The 17,673-nt window shown below is 47.6% G+C and overlaps 1 protein-coding gene and 1 long non-coding RNA gene across 6 annotated transcripts in view; one reads left to right on the plus strand and one right to left on the minus strand.

Moving 5' to 3' along the window:
* The window catches only part of MYH11 (myosin heavy chain 11), a 93,652-nt gene that overhangs the window by 49,630 nt on the left and 26,349 nt on the right, over positions 1-17,673 (plus strand). For all 5 annotated transcript variants that reach the window (XM_074322777.1, XM_074322774.1, XM_074322779.1 and 2 more), the window contains 10 exons: positions 369-432; positions 2,227-2,325; positions 4,950-5,093; positions 7,080-7,175; positions 9,066-9,184; positions 9,906-10,058; positions 10,951-11,124; positions 12,249-12,422; positions 13,948-14,062; positions 16,612-16,805. In XM_074322777.1, coding sequence (XP_074178878.1) covers positions 369-432; positions 2,227-2,325; positions 4,950-5,093; positions 7,080-7,175; positions 9,066-9,184; positions 9,906-10,058; positions 10,951-11,124; positions 12,249-12,422; positions 13,948-14,062; positions 16,612-16,805 — 1,332 coding nt within the window. The remainder of the gene's footprint in view (positions 1-368; positions 433-2,226; positions 2,326-4,949; positions 5,094-7,079; positions 7,176-9,065; positions 9,185-9,905; positions 10,059-10,950; positions 11,125-12,248; positions 12,423-13,947; positions 14,063-16,611; positions 16,806-17,673) is intronic.
* On the minus strand, positions 5,092-16,201 carry LOC141569465 (uncharacterized). Its single transcript, XR_012493146.1, has 4 exons — positions 15,463-16,201; positions 15,089-15,228; positions 8,329-8,449; positions 5,092-5,219 (listed from the first exon to the last, which is right to left on the minus strand). It is a non-coding gene; the product is annotated as an uncharacterized LOC141569465 (long non-coding RNA).

Here is a 17,673-nt window from a genome sequence, read left to right on the forward strand (position 1 = left end):
TTTGCCATCTATCAGGAAAGTAGGAAAGGGCCGGCACTGCCAGATGCAGGAGCCGCTGTCCTTGGTTCTGTCGTTCCGCTGAGACAGAGGGCAGGGGGATTGGACGTCTTCTCCAATGGGAGAGATCAGATGAGCCCCCAGGTTGGGAACACGGCCCAGACCTGCCAACAGGACCTCCTCATCCCAGTGCTGCAGATGGTGGTTCCTTCTGACAAGCTGGCCTGAGAGACCTGAGACTCTGCCCTGTGGACCGCCCTCCCCGCCCCGCCCCAAATGCTCACTGACCTCTTCCTGCCCACTTGCCTGCAGGAGGGCATGAGGGGCTGAGGTTGGGGAACCGACCTTGACCTGTGCTTTCCTCTTGGTAGGGCAAGTTTATCCGTATCAACTTTGACGTCACCGGTTATATCGTGGGAGCCAACATTGAGACGTGTATCCTTTGCTGAGCCCGGGCCACATGGTACCCCCCACAGCCAACCTGCCCAGAGCCTAAGGGGGCCCGAGAAAGACACAAGTGCTGCCCGTCTGTCCTGAGGCTCTGGGGTGCCTTCCAGAACAAATCTCCCTTAAAAGCAGGCATTGTGGTGTGGTGGTACCCGGGTTTGAGCTCCAAACAGCCTGTGTTTAATTCTGGGTTGACCTCTCCCTAGCTGAGTGACCTTGGGCCAGTTACTCAACCTCTCTGTGCGTCATCAGTGAAATGGGGATGATCATAGCACCTACCTCACGGACGTGTCAGGAGAGTAGAGTGAATTAATTCCCATAATTATTTCACTAAGAACCATGCCAGGGACAGAGTAAGGGCCGGTTGAGCTTGGCTATCGTGTGATCTTCATCCTTAGAGAGGCGTGGTCCAAAGCCAAGCCCAGAACCCCTTGTCCTGCTTAGGTAGCTGGTCTGTGACCAGCTCCAGCCACAGATAGGAAATTGGTGGAAACAGAAGTTGCCCAGAGGCATGGCCGTGTTGCAGATGACACGTAGAGCATGTCCTGAGACTCTGGATAGTGAAATGGAACCGAGTGAGAAATTTCTGCACTCTGGGACGAGGTCTGGGGTTCAGTGACTCATCAACATGGCATTAACGGCCGCTTCTCAGGCTCAAGGGTATTGTGTTTTCATAGCTGCTTGTGGAGCATCTGCTTGGCAGTGGCAGGACCCAGGGGAGTGTTTTGGTGGCATTTTGGTGCCTTGGATGAGAGGGTGGCTTTTAGAGTGTTACGGGTCTGAGTCCACGTCTCAGCTCTGCATATTAGCTGTGGGGCTTTGGGCAAGTCACTTAACCTCTCTGAGCCTCAGTTTTGCCACCTGTAAAATGGGAATGATAACAGCACCCACTTGTGGAACTGTACTTAAATTGTGGTTAAATGACAGGCACGGCCCTTGGCCCAAAGTAAGCCTCTAATATGTGGTGGCTGTGACGTTATTGTTAGTTAGTCTTTGCTTAGAGCACACAGAGGCCATTTATAGTCTCTTTATTCCACTTGGTACAACAGCCCAGCCACCCATGTGCCCTCCCCCACCATCCTCAACCACATGGTCTCCACCCCACCCGCCATGGCAGAACAGCTCTTCTTAGATTAATTATTGAGGTATGTTTACAGTCTCCCTTCCAAGGTTAGTTGGCTGGGTCAAGGTCACTCTGCCAGCCAGGACTGGCACCCAGTTCTGTGAAGTCCAACCCCTGGGCTGGGGTGTTTTGGCCACCACAGCCCCCTGGCTTCACTACCTCCTAGCTGCGTACTCTTGGGAAATGACTTCCCTACCCAAGCCTCAGTTTCCCTATATTGAAAATGCAAATAATCTTTGCCCTTACTTTCTAGGATAGTTTGTGAGGCTTAAATGAGACCATGGGTGTTAAACACTCAGCACAGGGATTCTTAAATCATAGAAGAGTAATTATTTTGACTCTGTAATATCTAAAGGCAGCTCACTCTACAGAAGAGGAGTTGGTAATGGTTGTTGGGGTCTTTCGTCCTGGGGTTTTTTTGACTCCTGTCTTTTTATACTTTTCCTTTCCCATCTGTTCTCCCTCACTTCTCTCTGGGCTGGGGGTCTACCAGCTGCACCCACAGGTCTCATTTTGGATCTGTGAGCCAGAACTGGAAGGTCAACCCGTGTGAATCAGGCATGGATGGCTTGACCTGGCCCATCTTGGGGAGGAAGGTTGAGTTTCTGCATGGGGAACACCCATGGTATCCCCAGAATTCTTAACAACTCCCAAACCAGATCTGCTCGAAAAGTCACGGGCGATTCGCCAAGCCAGAGACGAGAGGGCGTTCCACATCTTTTACTATATGATTGCCGGAGCCAAGGAGAAGATGAAAAGTAAGTGACGAGTGTTGGGAGCTTTCAGCCATCCCTTTCTTTATCATCCAGCATTAATCGATTGGCTATTAAAACAGAGTCTGAGATCCTGCCAGGGAAAGAACCATGCCTTTGGGTGGCAGGTATGTCATTCCTCATCTCCTTTCAGTGAGTGACTGTGGCGTTTGTTCAGTCATTCTCATTTACTGAGCAGCTACGATGTGGTATAGACATTGAGTCCAGTCAGGCATTAGATAATTAGCCAGTCAAGTCCAATTAGACTGGAAGACGTCAATTCAGTTAGACACAATCTGTGCCTTCCAGGAAAGGAGAGAGACAGTTGCTGTATTTGCCAACTTATAAAACTTGCAAGTATATAAGATGTGTTTTTATAAGGAATTTGGAGGGGAAGTGGAAGTAAGCACTTTTCGTTATATATGTTTTGCAAGTGAGTTTGAAGTGGCCTTTATAGGGCAGAGTCAACACACTTTCTGTAAAGGACTAGATAGTAAATCTTTTAGGCTTTTTGCAGCCACACAATTTCCGTCACGACTGCTCAGCTCTGCCGTTGTACATAATACAAAAAGCAGCCATAGGCAATTATATGAACCAATGGGCATAACTATATTACAATAAAACTTTATTTACAAAAATAGGCAGTGTGCCATAGTCTGCCATCCTCTGTTGTAGGGAAAATATTTTTTCACGTAAAAACAATATACTAGTTTTTTCATTAGGAAATATGTTCTAGACATGTAGTAATCGACTAATTCTTAGAAGAATATATAAATCACCTAGCTGAAAAAAGGAATATACCTGTGCATATAGGTACATGGTGTGGTGTACATTCTAGTAAAAAGTTTGAGTCTAAAATTTTAGGAGAACAATACAAACTTTGCTTCCCGTCAGTTTTGTGGTCCAGGGTTCATGATTTTGGTCAAGAATGAGCTCGATTGCGATGTGATGTGCCACCACTAGGGGGAGGCAGTATTCATTATTTCATCTCGAAGCTTGGCGGTCTGGAGCAATTTTGGTTAAAAGGGAGGATGTTGAATGGCAGTTATACACCAGCAAATAGGTAAATTAGCAGTTCCAGTTGGACACTATGGGGTGTCCAGGGAAAAATGTTTATATCTCTCCTCCTTCTGGTTAGCACCAAAGTCAACCGTTTGGTTGTTTGGTGACTTGGGTTTCAGTTTTGGGCTCTGCCTCTAGTCTTCCAGAAATTGGACAAGAGTAAGGCTGACAACTAAAATTCCTAGGGATCATTTATATTCTTGATAAGAGGTTAGGCTTTTAGAAAAAATCAAATATTTTAAAATTTATCCATCGTCTGGATAATGAAGTCTTGGCCAAGACCCAAATCCTTGTGACTTGTCAGGCATTTCAGTTAATCCAAGGGCTTGAGTTAAGTGGTGTTTAGGGTCGATTTCACCTCGAGTTTGTCAAATGTCTTCCAGATGACTTGACTCATAAAAGACCGTTGTTTTAAAATAAAAGTACCTCACTGGCTTCCCTCCAAAAGGATAATAAAATCCAGCCTCATTAAAGATCGAGGTGGAAGAGGACACTTGATGTATTGGAGGGTGTTATAAAAGCAAACAATGTTATAAAAGCAAATCGTGGGAGAAAAAAAAAGGAAGCAATTATGAATTCTGGGGAGAAGGGAGAGGCTGAATAACAAGAAAGGTATGTAGCCACAGAATACGACCTTACAGAGAAGTGTTCAATAGATGTAAAAGTATAAACTAGGAGCTGGCAAAAGTTGTTGCTAAAAGGCTAGGTAGTAAATATTTTCGGCTTTGGGTACCATATGGTCTCTGTTGCAACAACTCAGCTCTGCCGTTGTAGCATGAACGCAGCCATCAACAGTAGACAAGGAAATGGGAGTGTTCCAATAAAACTTTATTTATAAAAACAAGCAGCAGCAAACCAGATTTGCCAACGCCTGGTGTAAACCTTATCTATTGATTCATCTACAAAGAGTTGGGTCAGCTGTACAAGAGCTCAGTCTTTATCATAGCAGCAAGTCAATAGATACAATCTAATTTTGACATATTCAGAAATAGCCTGTTATACATGCTACATAAACATAATATTAGCAGGCCTGTTATATATCAAGATGATGGTTTAACTACCAGAAGAAACAGCTAAAAGAGATAAAAGCAGTTATTGTCGGGTAAGGTAGGAGCTGGAGAAGGGGTGGGATAGGGGATTGTGTTTGTATTATAAACTTTTGGTAGTAATTTATTTTTAAAATTCATAGGCATGTATGATTTTATTTTACATACGTTAATAAATGAATGGATAAAGACAGCTTTGTTCCTGAAGGCAGAGTTCCTTTGAGCAGTTGAGATAAAGGTGTCCATTCCTCTGGGTAAAGGCAACTCTGCTTAGCCAGCAGAGTCAAGGCTGGATTTCAGTTGCCAGGTACCCTGGAGCAGTGCACAACCTGGACCACTGTACAAGGCTGGTGATGGTTGGTGAGGCCATCTATGTGATGATGCAGAAGGAAGGTTTTAAACCAACCAAGTCTTGGGAAAGGGAAAGAAATGATCATGGCCCAGATCTTTTACCAGGTTCCTGTCTCATGGTCGAGTAGTAGCGTGTCTTGCTGACCACGCCCCATCTTCCTCCTCTTCTAGGCGACTTGCTTTTGGAGGGTTTCAGCAACTACACGTTCCTCTCCAATGGTTATGTGCCCATCCCGGCTGCCCAGGATGATGAAATGTTCCTGGAAACCTTGGAGGCCATGGGAATCATGGGTTTCAATGAAGACGAGCAGCTGTGTAAGTCTTCATACCTTGAGTGTGGGGGCCAGTGAGGACTCCTGGATTCACGTTCTCGGTTCCACTGGAACCAGTTAGCGACTCTTCTCTGGTCAGGACAGATTTCTACTCTCTAAATTCCCCACCCTCTCAGAAAAAAAAAAAAAAAAAAGAAGAAAAATGAATATTACTTTAGGTGGTTTATAGGTGTTTTAGGAAAGGGGCTGCATAAGTTAAGACTCTTTCAGTTACAAGTGACCCAAATTGGCTTAAACAGAAAGGAAAATGATTCACTGATAGAGCTGAATAATTTGCAGGGAAACTGGTTTTAGGTACCGCAAGTCTAGGGGCTCAAAGGATGTCTCTAGAACCTGGTCTGTCATCAATATTGTCTTTAGGTAGCCTGTGGTTTCTTGGCAGCAAAATAGCTGCTGTGGCTCCAGCCCTTACATCCAGTGGAAAAGAGCAGAGTGGATTCCCTGCTTGAGTCCCTGAGTGGAGTCTCATTGAGTCTTATTGGTTGGCCTAGGTTGGCGTGCATATTCCTGAGATACTTGTTAGAACCAGGGTCGTGCAAAGCTCTGGAGATGGATGTAGAAAGCTAGTTGGCCTCATCAAGATCGTGTGGGCAGAGGATTGGGGAGAGCGAGTAATTGAGGCAGCAGGCTTCAAGAAGCACTTTTCCTTCTGGGTTAGACGTGTCCTCATGTTCAAGGTTAATCTCTTTTGGGAGCGCCAGGGAAAGATGGTGGAAAATTTCCCTTTCTTCCCACGCCCCTTTAGAGCCCCAAAATAGCACCAAGGTTTGCTGAAATGCAGCTCTGGGGAGGGGTAGCTCCTCCCGAGATAACTTGGGGCCCATGAAAAGAAGGCACTGGGGGTCAGTTGACAAATGGACGGTGTTTGTGGATTTTGGCCAGGGTCCCACATCAGAATCCAGTGCTAACAGTGTCCCTTCCTGAATGACATGGGCTCTCCAAGAGTAATTCATTTTATTTGGGACATGAGTCAGTTTTGCTTCTAATCTTTGCTTTAAAAAAAAAAACCACAACTAATGATTAAGTACTTGCTGTGTCTAGGCATTTGCTAAATCCCCCCTCTTTATCATGTGCCAGGATGTCCAGTTTTATTTAAATAATAAAATGCTGGAGCAAAGTACAGTGCTGATCGGTAGAGGACTTACTATCTTTTGACCTTATTAAAGACAATGATGGGGCCATTTACATGGTTTTAGAAAAACCGTGACTTACGTGGAAATGCTTATATTAAAAGTGAAGACATCAGGTGACAAAGCAATATGGTAAGTGCTTTAATAGGCACTATTTAATCACTACAACCCTATGAGGCAGCTCATGTTATCCCCAATTTGCCTGTTCTTGAACTTTCCACAAATGGACTTAACATGGTATGTGCTTGTTTGCATTTGGCGTCTTTTTTTTTTTTTTTTAGCATTTGGTTTGTGACATACAGACATTTTGTTGTTTTTAGTATTAAATCATTCATTTTCTTTGCTGTGTAGCAGGGGTTGACAAATGGGGCCAGGTAGTAAATATTTTAGCCTTCGTGGGCATATCTGTTGGAACTGTTCAACCCTGCCGTCATGGCACGCAAACAGCTATAGACAACATGTAGGTGAATGAGCGTGGCTGTGTTCCAATAAAACTTTATTGACACCGTGTTCCAATAACACCCTATTTGCCATGGCAGGCAGTGGCCTGGATTTGGTCCACAGGCTATAGTTTGCCAACCCCTGCTGCATAGTATTCCATTGTAGCACAAGGTTTTAGCAGTCCTCTGAAAATATTCTGCTCTCCCGGCCAGGTTTTCTGTCCCACTGACAGGGAGTTGGGGTGATTTGGTTTTCTCTTAAAAGCTCAGAATCGAGTCTCTTTAAGAGAAAAAATAATGTAGGCTGCACTGGGTCCCCAGTGCCTTTTAGACTCCAAACCTCCAGAGCATCTTGTTGCTGGTGTCTGTGTCTAATCGGCTCTTCTTTCCTCACCGCAGCCATATTGAAAGTGGTGTCATCCGTCCTACAACTTGGCAATATCGTCTTCAAGAAGGAACGAAACACAGACCAGGCGTCCATGCCGGATAACACAGGTGCTTGCCGCCCTTTCCAATAACTGGTGACTTTGGTGACAAGAGGGAGGGTCCCATTCCGTCTTTGGTTGTTTTTTCTGGATGAGGTTATGTGGGGGGAATTAACAATATTTTTTAGCACGTACTGTGTGCCCCATTTCTTATGACACATGTGGTCTTGCTGGCGAGACCTCAAGTTTCTCTGCAGAATTGCCAGATAAAATATAAAATGCACAGTTAAACTCGAATGTCAGGTAAAGAAGGAATACTTCTGATTATAAGTATGTCCTGGGCAATATTTGGGACATACTGATACTAAAAATGTGTTCGTTGTTTATCTGACATTCAAGTTTAACTGGGTGTCCTGTGATTTTTTTTTTCTTACATCAGACAGCCCCACCTGCAGAAAAGCAGTGTTTTGTGTTATGAAAAGACCGCTTGGTCACCACTGTGCTTGTTGGGGGCTGAGCCGAAAGGAACACGTAGGTTTCCAGCTCATTCACCTTTGGCCTCAACACCGCTGCCCCAGGCTGTCTGCTCTGTTGCTTTTGCAAGCCCGCTAGAGCTTACCCTCCCTTTGACCTGTCAGTTGTTTCTTAGATGTAATGCTTGCCAATATGGCAAGTTAAAGATGTCCTCACTCCCAGGAGAGACCTTCAGGAAAAGAGGAACCCCAAAATCATCCCTGTAAAGAGATGGGGAAAAATCCTAAAACCACTTTATTTATTGTCCACCTTACTTGGGCAAACCATCATGCAGCATTAGTCTTTGTGTTTAAAAAGCAGCTAATAGTGGTTTTTTTTTTCTTTTTGAGAAAAAGTTTTTAAATACAGAAGTACACACATTAATATAGCAAGTACCCACGTGTCCCCCCATCCAGAATTGATGTTTGTGAATCTTTTCTACTACTGCTTTGTCTTTAAAATGAAACAAAACAGTGTAGATAACATTGCTATTTCTTGTTCTCCCACCTGGGTCCCATCTCTTCCCTCCCCCAACCCCCTTCCTGGCAACCACAATTGTTCTTTACTGTTCCAGGCTCACTTTTAGGCTTTCATTCACATGTCAAACAGAACAATATACAGTGTTGCTTTGTGAGTGTGTTTTAATTTACATAAATAATATCACCCTGTAGACATCATTCTGCAACTTTTTTTTTCTACTTTACACTCACCATTGTCTAGATTGGGATTCCTCAATAGTGGCATCCCCAAGTGTGACAACCAAAAAATGTCTGCAGCCATTGTCCGAATGTCCTGTGGGTGCAAAATCTTCCCCAGTTGCAAACCACTGGTCTAGAGAGAAAGAGGGAAAAGGGAAGTCACTCCTTTACTAGTTGGTATTCCATCTTATGAAACATACCCTGATACGTTTGCTCCCATATCAATGGACAGTTAAGTTGTTTCCAATATTTAGCCACTATAAACAATGCTGTAACACATCTCTTGGAATCGTGGAGCAGATATTTATTGAATAGCTAACTGTATGTCAGACACTTTATATACGTTACCTCACTTATTCCCATTGACAACCCCACAAGGTACCAAAGAGCTGATTCTGTTTACAAGCCGAGAAAAGCAAGACTCTGGGCAGTTAAATAGCTTTTTCAAAACTACATGCTTAGGAGGTGGGAAGGGAGCCAGGACTTGAACCTAGAACTCTCTGACCTTGAGCCCCCAGTTCGGGCATACCTCCATCCATCCCCGTCATTGCCTCTTAGTAAAATACTAGGGGTGAGGGTCACTAATGACAGTTGTTAGGACTCTTTTATGGTGTGTTCCTGGCCATCATGCTCCATCTCTCAAAAAAAACAAAACAAAAAACCAGTGTATCCACTGACCACAAATATCCCATGGAATGTGCCTTTCTTTCCAAGCCTTCTCTTTTGTGATGCTGCTTTTCTCCATCCAGCTGCTCAGAAAGTTTGTCACCTCATGGGAATTAATGTGACGGATTTCACCAGATCCATCCTGACTCCACGTATCAAAGTCGGGCGGGACGTAGTACAGAAAGCGCAGACCAAAGAACAGGTAATGATGCACTTGCTGTTTATTCCTGCAGAATCTTCCTTCCGTCACCCATCCATCCATCACCCATCCATCCATCCATCACCCATCCATCCATCCATCACCCATCCATCCATCACCCATCCATCCATCACCCATCCATCCATCACCCATCCATCCATCACCCATCCATCCATCCATCCATCCATTCATCATCCATCCATCTATCCATCCATATATTTGTTCATCCATTTATCCTTCTTATCCATCTCTCCATCTCTTTATCCCCCATCCATCCAATACTAGAATATTCAAAGTCCTCTGTCAGGTGTTGAAGATACAATACTGAACAAGAACAGCTGAGTCTCTCACTGATGACATCATCTTGCAGGGACAAGGTCTGGCCTAAGAGGTTGATCTCTGGAAATGACTGTGTACCGTTTCTAGAGGCAGGACTGACCACCTCTGAATGGTCCCTGGGATGAAACAGGCTGCACTCTGTCCCAGGTCCCTCGGACAGGAAGTGTTGGCTTATCCACACGGTCTTTCCTTAGGGCTGACCACTGCTGCTTTTCTACTGGTTGCAGAGATAGTGTAGTTTCCTTTTTTTTTTTTTTTTTTTGGTTTGTCAGTTTATTTTTTCAGGACTCATTACAGGCAGGGAGAGGATAAAACCTGAGCCGTGAGCTGGGCTCCTGCGAAAGCGCAGCCCCCTGGAATCATGGTGTCCCCCCTCCCCCTGCAGGCAGACTTTGCCATAGAAGCTCTGGCTAAGGCCACCTATGAGCGCCTTTTCCGCTGGATACTCAGCCGCGTGAACAAAGCCCTGGACAAGACCCACCGGCAAGGGGCTTCATTCCTGGGGATCCTGGACATCGCTGGATTTGAGATCTTTGAGGTACAGCTTGGCAGCGTCGTGACAGCCATGGTCTTGGTTGTCTGGGATGAAGTGTCCCCTTGGAGAAGTCATTGTTTGGGAGGAAGGCAGGTGGACAGCTACGGCGGGGTGGGAGGCTGTGAAGGTTAGGTCCTCGAGGGCAGACGACACAGAAGTCCCCTGGGGAGGGTGTTGGCGGCCTGGGAAACCGAGAAGGCCAGAGACCCAGCTGGACCCCACAGGCAGGACCTGATCTCCCACCATCTCCCTGTCTCCCGCCCTCCATGTTGGCTCCACTCCCAAGCGGCCTCTCCCCTCATGGTGTTCAGATGCTGCCACAGCGTTCGCCTGCCTCTTGGCAAGCTCGGCAGTTCTAGCCAGTTCCACCTGTTTCCAACAGTTCCAACCAGAATCGTGGGATTGAGTCTCACTGACTTTTACTCACCGGAGTTGGGCCGCATGGTCACCACCAAGCCAAGCCTGCTGTCAGGGTCCTGCTGTGCTTTATATAATGTAACCGTGGCCACCAATACCCGCTCCCTTGTGTTGCAGGGAAAGTCTTGAGGTTGACAGACGTTCTAAAACCCACCTACTATGGAATTATTCCCTCTCTGAGCCTCAGTGTCCCCATCTGCAAAATGGGGGTGCCAAAATACCTTACATGGTTATTCTTCCCATAAATCACTGTGCAGAGATGGAGGCAATAAGGCCCCTTACGATAAAGTGTGCGCAGGCCGTGTCCCTGAGCACAGGTCATTGGCTGGGGCCTAAGCCCTCTCTGGGTGCCGACTTGGCAGGACGGGTCTTGTGGAAAGCGCGTCAGGCCCTGGGGCTGTCTGCCGGGCGGAGCTTCGGGGGCGGGGGGCTCCTCATCCCAGCTGCTCACTGGGCCTCTGCGCTGTTCTGTGCTCAGGTGAACTCCTTCGAGCAGCTGTGCATCAACTACACCAACGAGAAGCTGCAGCAGCTCTTCAACCACACCATGTTCATCCTGGAGCAGGAGGAGTACCAGCGCGAGGGCATCGAGTGGAACTTCATCGACTTCGGGCTGGATCTGCAGCCCTGCATCGAGCTCATCGAGCGGCCGGTGAGGCCCGCACCAAGCTCGCATGCCTGGGGGGCCCGTGCAGCCGGCACGGGGACCCTCCCTTCTCTCCGGGTGCACGACTCCCCCAGCACCGGTCCCTGTGAACTGTCACTCTTTCCCTTAACTCACATTTGAGTAGCAAAGGCATTTTCCTTTATTTCTCCCTCCTTTTCTCTCTCCCTCCCTTCTTTCCTTCCTTCCTTGCTTACATCTTTCCTTTTTTCCTCCCCCCCTCCCTTTGCTTCCTCCCTCCTTCCCTCCCTTCCTTCTTTCCTTTTTCCCTTCCTCCCTCCTTCCCTCCCTGGCTTCCCTCCTCCTTTTTTTCCTCTCCCTTCCTCCCCTTTCCTTCTCCTCTCTCCCAGCCATTCATTCCCAAAGTCAGGAGTCTTTGTTCACTGAGGTGACCAAAACTCTCTAGAACTGTGCACATAGTAGGTGCCCAATAAATAATTGTTGTGTTGAGTGACTGTTTACTGAGCATCTACTATGTGCTGGTCCCGCTTTGGGGTCTAGGGATGTCACCATGAATGAGATGACCTTACTCCCTGCCCTCCTGGAGGAGCAGGCAATGAAACGAGACAAACGAATAAAGCAACTAAACTCCCGATAAAGCCAAAGTGGAGAGTGACTCAGGGAGGCCTGCTTTGTGCAGAGCTCAAATGCTTCCCTGATCTGAGTCCAACAGTGACAACCATTCCAGCCGAGCGAATGTCATGTACAAATCAGGCTGTGCTCCTGACACCTTAATTTAGACTGTCTCCCACTGGGATGCACTTTACTAAAAGAAACCCTGAGGTGAAGTTACATACAAAGGAACAAATTTCTTTGCAACAGTGTGAAATCTTTGGGTTGTTGTGTGTGCTGCCCACTAGGGGGCAGCAGCAAACAGATGTTCTGTTGTTGGTGCCTGCCTTTATGTCCCCAATGCCGGTCCATGGGACGCTTGGTAATTTGGGGACAGATTTTTAGGGGGAGGGAGAAGGGCATAAATCCATCTGTATATGTGGACAGATTCAGGAATAGAACTGGGGGCCGCCGATGCGTGTGTTTGGGTGACCAGCTCTTCTGGTGAGCCTGAGGCTCGGGTGCCCTTGTGATGTCTCTGCCCTACTTGTCCCCCACAGAACAACCCTCCAGGCGTGCTGGCCCTGCTGGACGAGGAGTGCTGGTTCCCCAAAGCCACAGACAAGTCCTTCGTGGAGAAGCTGTGCACGGAGCAGGGCAACCACCCCAAGTTTCAGAAGCCCAAGCAGCTAAAGGACAAAACCGAGTTCTCCATCATCCACTATGCCGGCAAGGTACCAGCTGAATGTCACACGGTTCTCTCTGTCCTGGGGGGCTCAGGCGGGATGCTCAGAGCAGGAGCAACTTGGGAACAGCAGAACCTGAAGACGTGTAGTGTGGATCAAATCCCAACCAAGTCCTATGTGGGAGTTGTCCAGGCATCTGCAAGCACCAGATGTATGTATCAGCCTCTCTAATATATTCCAGCCGTGGTGGCCAGGCAGTTCTTTCTTATACAGGCTCTTCCTGCTACAAGTTAAACCCAACAGGAAGGGCCAACCGGAATGGGGTGACCAGTAAACCCACTTTTGGGTCCAATAGGAATCTGCCTTATCATGACCTTGGAGTTGCCATTGCCAGCCTGTGCCATTCAGGGAAACCTGGGGTGGCTGTCACGATTGTCATCATGGACTCCCTCACCCTCCTCCTCCTCTTCCTCCTCCTCTTCATCATCATGTTATATTAATGTGCAGGACCTTCCCCTATGGCTCCTGAGGTTCCTGGTTAATGTAGAAAAGACATGGCTTGGTCTGGCTTACAGACTCTTAGAGAATTTTGTTGACTCCCAGTCTCCCCACTGTATCATGGGAACAGGCAATGCCCTAAACCAGGGGTTGCTAAACTACTGGCCATGCACCAAATCTGGCCCACAGCCTGTTTTTGTAAATAAAGTTTTATTGGCACACAGCCACACCTATTTGGTGACATAACGTCTATGGCTGTTTTCATGCTGTCATAGCAGAGTTGCGACAGACTGGCCCACAAAGCTAAAAATATTTATTATATGGGCATTTACTAAAAAAGTTTGCCAACTCCTTAAGCACATAGAGGTAATGTTTCCTTAGGCACATAGAGGTAATGCTTTTCTTTTCCCCACTTTACAAGTTTTTTTTTTTTTTTTTCCTACCCAGTCCCCTCTCAGGTCAGGCCTGGCCCTCACCATAACCCACATCCCATAATAACCTGTCAGAGCTACTTTACCAGTTCCTTCCATTTCATAGCCACAATAATAAAATTAAAGCTTTGGCCACTGTCAGTGTTCAAGTTGGGAATTTATAGCTGTATTGTCAAAATCTCCAAGTTACAAAAATTATGTTCACCAGAGAGGAGAAAAGAGGTACCCAAACTTAATTTAAAAACCAGGATTGTTGTCAAGTCTTCTTTCGATGAGGGGAGAACTTTGGACGTGAGGGAGAGTACTTGCCATCAGCAAATACCCTTTAGGGGAAACAGGCATTGTGCCAGGCTCTGGAGAAGGGACATTGCCAGAGGAGGCCTACTGGGAGAAGGCAAGGAGGAGAGACCAGGCTTTCCCAGCAATGGCTACCACTGGCTGATGCCCTACTGTGCACAGGGCCCTTTAAAGTACTGATCTGTTGGTCTCTTCATTGGTGTTTGTGGATTTCCATCATGGCAGCTAACATCATTTCCTCTCTGACCTCGGAACATCCGGGTGGGAAACGGGAGGATTCGGGCCCTGCTCTTCATTCATAACAGAAGTGGGAGCATCTGACTGGTGGGGTGGTTTGTTCTTGGCAGGTGGACTACAACGCGAGCGCCTGGCTGACCAAGAACATGGACCCACTGAATGACAATGTGACTGCTCTCCTCAATGCCTCCTCGGACAAGTTTGTGGCCGACCTGTGGAAGGACGGTAAGGCCCTGCCTTCTGGAGCCAGGGAGCTGAGCACTCAGAGCCCTCCACCTCCTTCCAGCTGCCCCTGACGCCCATGCCTGCTCCCAGGTGGGGTAGGCCTCTGGGGGGGGGCAATGTTGGCAGGTGCTAGGGACGTCTTGTTGACACATTCAGCCACTTCCTGAGTGGTGACCCCTGAGACTCTCAACCCGACACCTGGACCCCAGGGAGAAGGTTCTGAGATCAGAGCAGGGACGGAGGAAATAGAGTACGAGGCATGGTGAGTTAGAGTGCCCCCATTTAGAGTCACAAAGACTGAATTCCACCTTGTCCAGCCATGCATTTGCTGTGTGATCTTGGGCAAGTCACTTGACTTCATTAAGCTTCAGTGTCCCCACCTCTCCTGGGGTTATTGTGAGGGTAAAATCAGATCAGTGGGGCTCAAGCTTGAGCATGCATCAGGATTACCTGGGGTGCGGGGTGCTTGGTAAACTCAGATCGCTGGTCAGCACCTCTAGAGGTTCTGAATCTGCAGGTCTGGGCGGGGGCCTGAGAGCCTGCATTTCTAATAAGCTCCCAGGAGATGCTGATGCTGCAGTTCTGGGGAACTTTGGTTCCCTCTGAGAACCAGAGGATAGACAATTCATGTGAAGTGCTTAGCACATGCTCAGTACATGCCAGCCGCTCTGATGGTACAAGAGGTGGTAGGCTGTGCTGCTTCTGTTCTCAGACCTCAGTGCCTACAGCTGATTTTGTCCTTGGCACAAAGCCTGTGGGCCTGGGGCTTACAGGACTGGTTGCCCTTGTTTTAGGCCTGGGGGTCAGCTGTGCCAACACTGAGTGCTACCATGTGCCCTGGGCCCTGGGATGGTGTAGCAGTATCTCACCCTGGGTTTCCCTCACACTGGGATTCATAACTAACTCAGAAAGGCCCTTCCCTGAAGGAGCCCACAGTCCTATGGGAGACACAGATAAGCAAAGAGAGCCTAAGTGAACACAACGAGCAGAAATGATGTAATCTGATACCAGTGGGGTTGAACTCACCACCATCAACTGAATGGATAGAATTGGCATCTGTAGACGACTTCCTCCGACACCAGCAGAATACACATTCTTTTCACACTCACAGGGAACATTCACCAAGAGAGATCACCTTCTGGGCCCTAATGTACATCCTAAGAAATCTAAAAGGAGACAAATCATGCAATGGCTGCTCTCAGACTACCTTGGAATTAAACCAGAAATCAATAACAGAAAGATGACTGGCAAGTCCCAAAGTAACATTTCTAAGTAACACCTGGGTCAAAGAAATTTTCTCTTTGAGCCACATGTTATTTAGAAGTGTATTGTTGTGTGTTATTTTCTCAAGAGAAATTTTAAAATATTTTGAACAAAATGAAAATGAAAACATAACTCACCAAAATTTGTGGAATGCAGCAAAAGCAGTGTTTTGAGGGAAATTTATAGCAATGCCAGTGGGTTGGGCTCGTTATGTGTAGTACCGCTGGATTGGTGGGAGTCTCTCATTCTCTTCTGAAGGAAGAGTGTTGGTGGTGGTGGTGGAGATGATGATACCATCACCATCTACTCTTTTTTTTTTTTAATAAATTTTTTTGGGGAACAGTGTGTTTCTCCAGGGCCCATCAACTCCAAATCGTTGTCCTTCAATCTAGTTGTGTAGGGTGCAGCTCAGCTCCAAGTCCAGTTGCCGTTTTCAATCTTTAGTTGCAGGGGGGACAGCCCACCATCCCATGCGGTAATTGAACCAGTGACCTTGTAGTTCAGAGCTTGCGCTCTAACCAACTGAACCATCCGGCCGCCCATCACCACCTATTTTTGTTGAGCACTTACTAATATGCCAGATTCCTACCTTAGAGTGTTTGTTACACCTTCTACCCCAAAATATTCTTCCTCTGGATATGTAACTAATCCCTCATTTCTTTCTGGTCTCAGCTCAAATATCAATTTATTAGAGAGACACCTTTATCACCCCATCTGACAGAGCACTCCATCATTCTCTCTCTCCCTCTTTACCCTGCTTTATCTTTCCAAGCACGTCTCACCACTCAACATATTATGTATTTATGTATGTGATCATTGCCTCCTACCACTAGAATAGCTGTAGAATAGGAGCTGGGGAGGGCAGGTGGGACACGGGGTCTGTATCACCAGGGCCTGGCAATAGTAGGCTCTCAATAAATATTTGTTGGTGGATAGAGGATCAAAGGTGGGCAGGGGCGTAAGTGCTTTACATGCTTTACTTGCATATTCCTGCCCTAGGAGGTAGATACTGTTATTCTTCTATAGGAGAATCTGAAGAACAAAATGTCACTGAGCAGGATTTACTCTGTGACAATGTCAGAGAGAATTTGTTCTTCTGTCACTCAGGAGCTCTCAGGGTTTCCCAAACAGATGACACTTGGAAAGTACTCCCTGACACCCCCGTTACCTGTCGCTAGAAGGAGGGCATTGGCGGCAGAGGGGGACCCACGCTCTCCACCCTCCGGGCCTGGTCCTCTGGTCTGTTGTGGGGGTGGAGGATGATGCCGCCCTTATGTGTCCCCCAGTGGACCGCATCGTGGGGCTGGACCAGATGGCCAAGATGACAGAGAGCTCACTGCCCAGCGCCTCCAAGACCAAGAAGGGCATGTTCCGCACGGTAGGGCAGCTGTACAAGGAGCAGCTTGGCAAGCTGATGACCACGCTGCGAAACACCACGCCCAACTTCGTACGGTGCATCATTCCCAACCACGAGAAGAGGGTGAGGCTGTCCGCCGGCCGCGCGGGGGTCACAACGTCCCCTGGGAACATCAGCAGGGTCTGTGGGGGTGGGGAAGGCAGACGGGGGTCGAGGGGCAGAAAGGAAGCCTGACCCTCCACTCTGAGGACTCCATCTGACATGGGAAGAAGGTTCTCTCACTTTGGGACCCTTAAACCCTGTGCCGGAGGCAAGGGAAGGCAGGGAGCGGGGGAACATTCAGAGGCTTGCAGCCGTAGGGTCGATGAATGTGTATCCTATTATTCCAGTTAATATTTACTGAGTTCCTACCTGTGCCAGGTGCTGGGGATACAGTGCTGGATACATTAGAGTCTTTTCCTGCAGGTTTCTTATACTCTAATGCAGGGGTCCTCAGCTGGGGACCTGCGGCCGTGTCTGGAGACATTTTTGGTTGTCAGAACTGGGAGGGGGCTGCTCCTGGCATTCAGTGCATAGAGGCCAGATATGCTGCTAAACGTCCTGCAGTGCACAGGATGGTCCCCACAACAGAGAATGGTCCAGCCTCAAATGTCAGGAGGCTGAGATCATGGAGAGGTGTTCCAGTGGGAGAGGCAGACACACAAGCTGACAAGCGTGCTACAATGTGCCACACAGCCTTGGAGCTCAGAGAATGGGAACTCTGCAAAGGCATCAACCTGGTGAAGTGGAGGGCAGGATGGGGAGGGCATCCGAGGCAGAGGGACCAGTAAAGCGAAAGTGGGGAGGTGAGAAATGGAGGATCTTGGCAAGAAAAGTCTAGATAGATGGTTTCGATATCAGAATTGGATTTACATTTTAGAAACCAAATGAGGGAAAATAGGGGAAAGGCAGGACTGGGGGTGAAAAGACCGGGTAGGAAAAGATGCTGGCG

The sequence above is a fragment of the Rhinolophus sinicus genome, linkage group LG18 (assembly GCF_036562045.2).
Source record: "Rhinolophus sinicus isolate RSC01 linkage group LG18, ASM3656204v1, whole genome shotgun sequence".
Taxonomy (NCBI): Eukaryota; Metazoa; Chordata; class Mammalia; order Chiroptera; family Rhinolophidae; genus Rhinolophus; species Rhinolophus sinicus.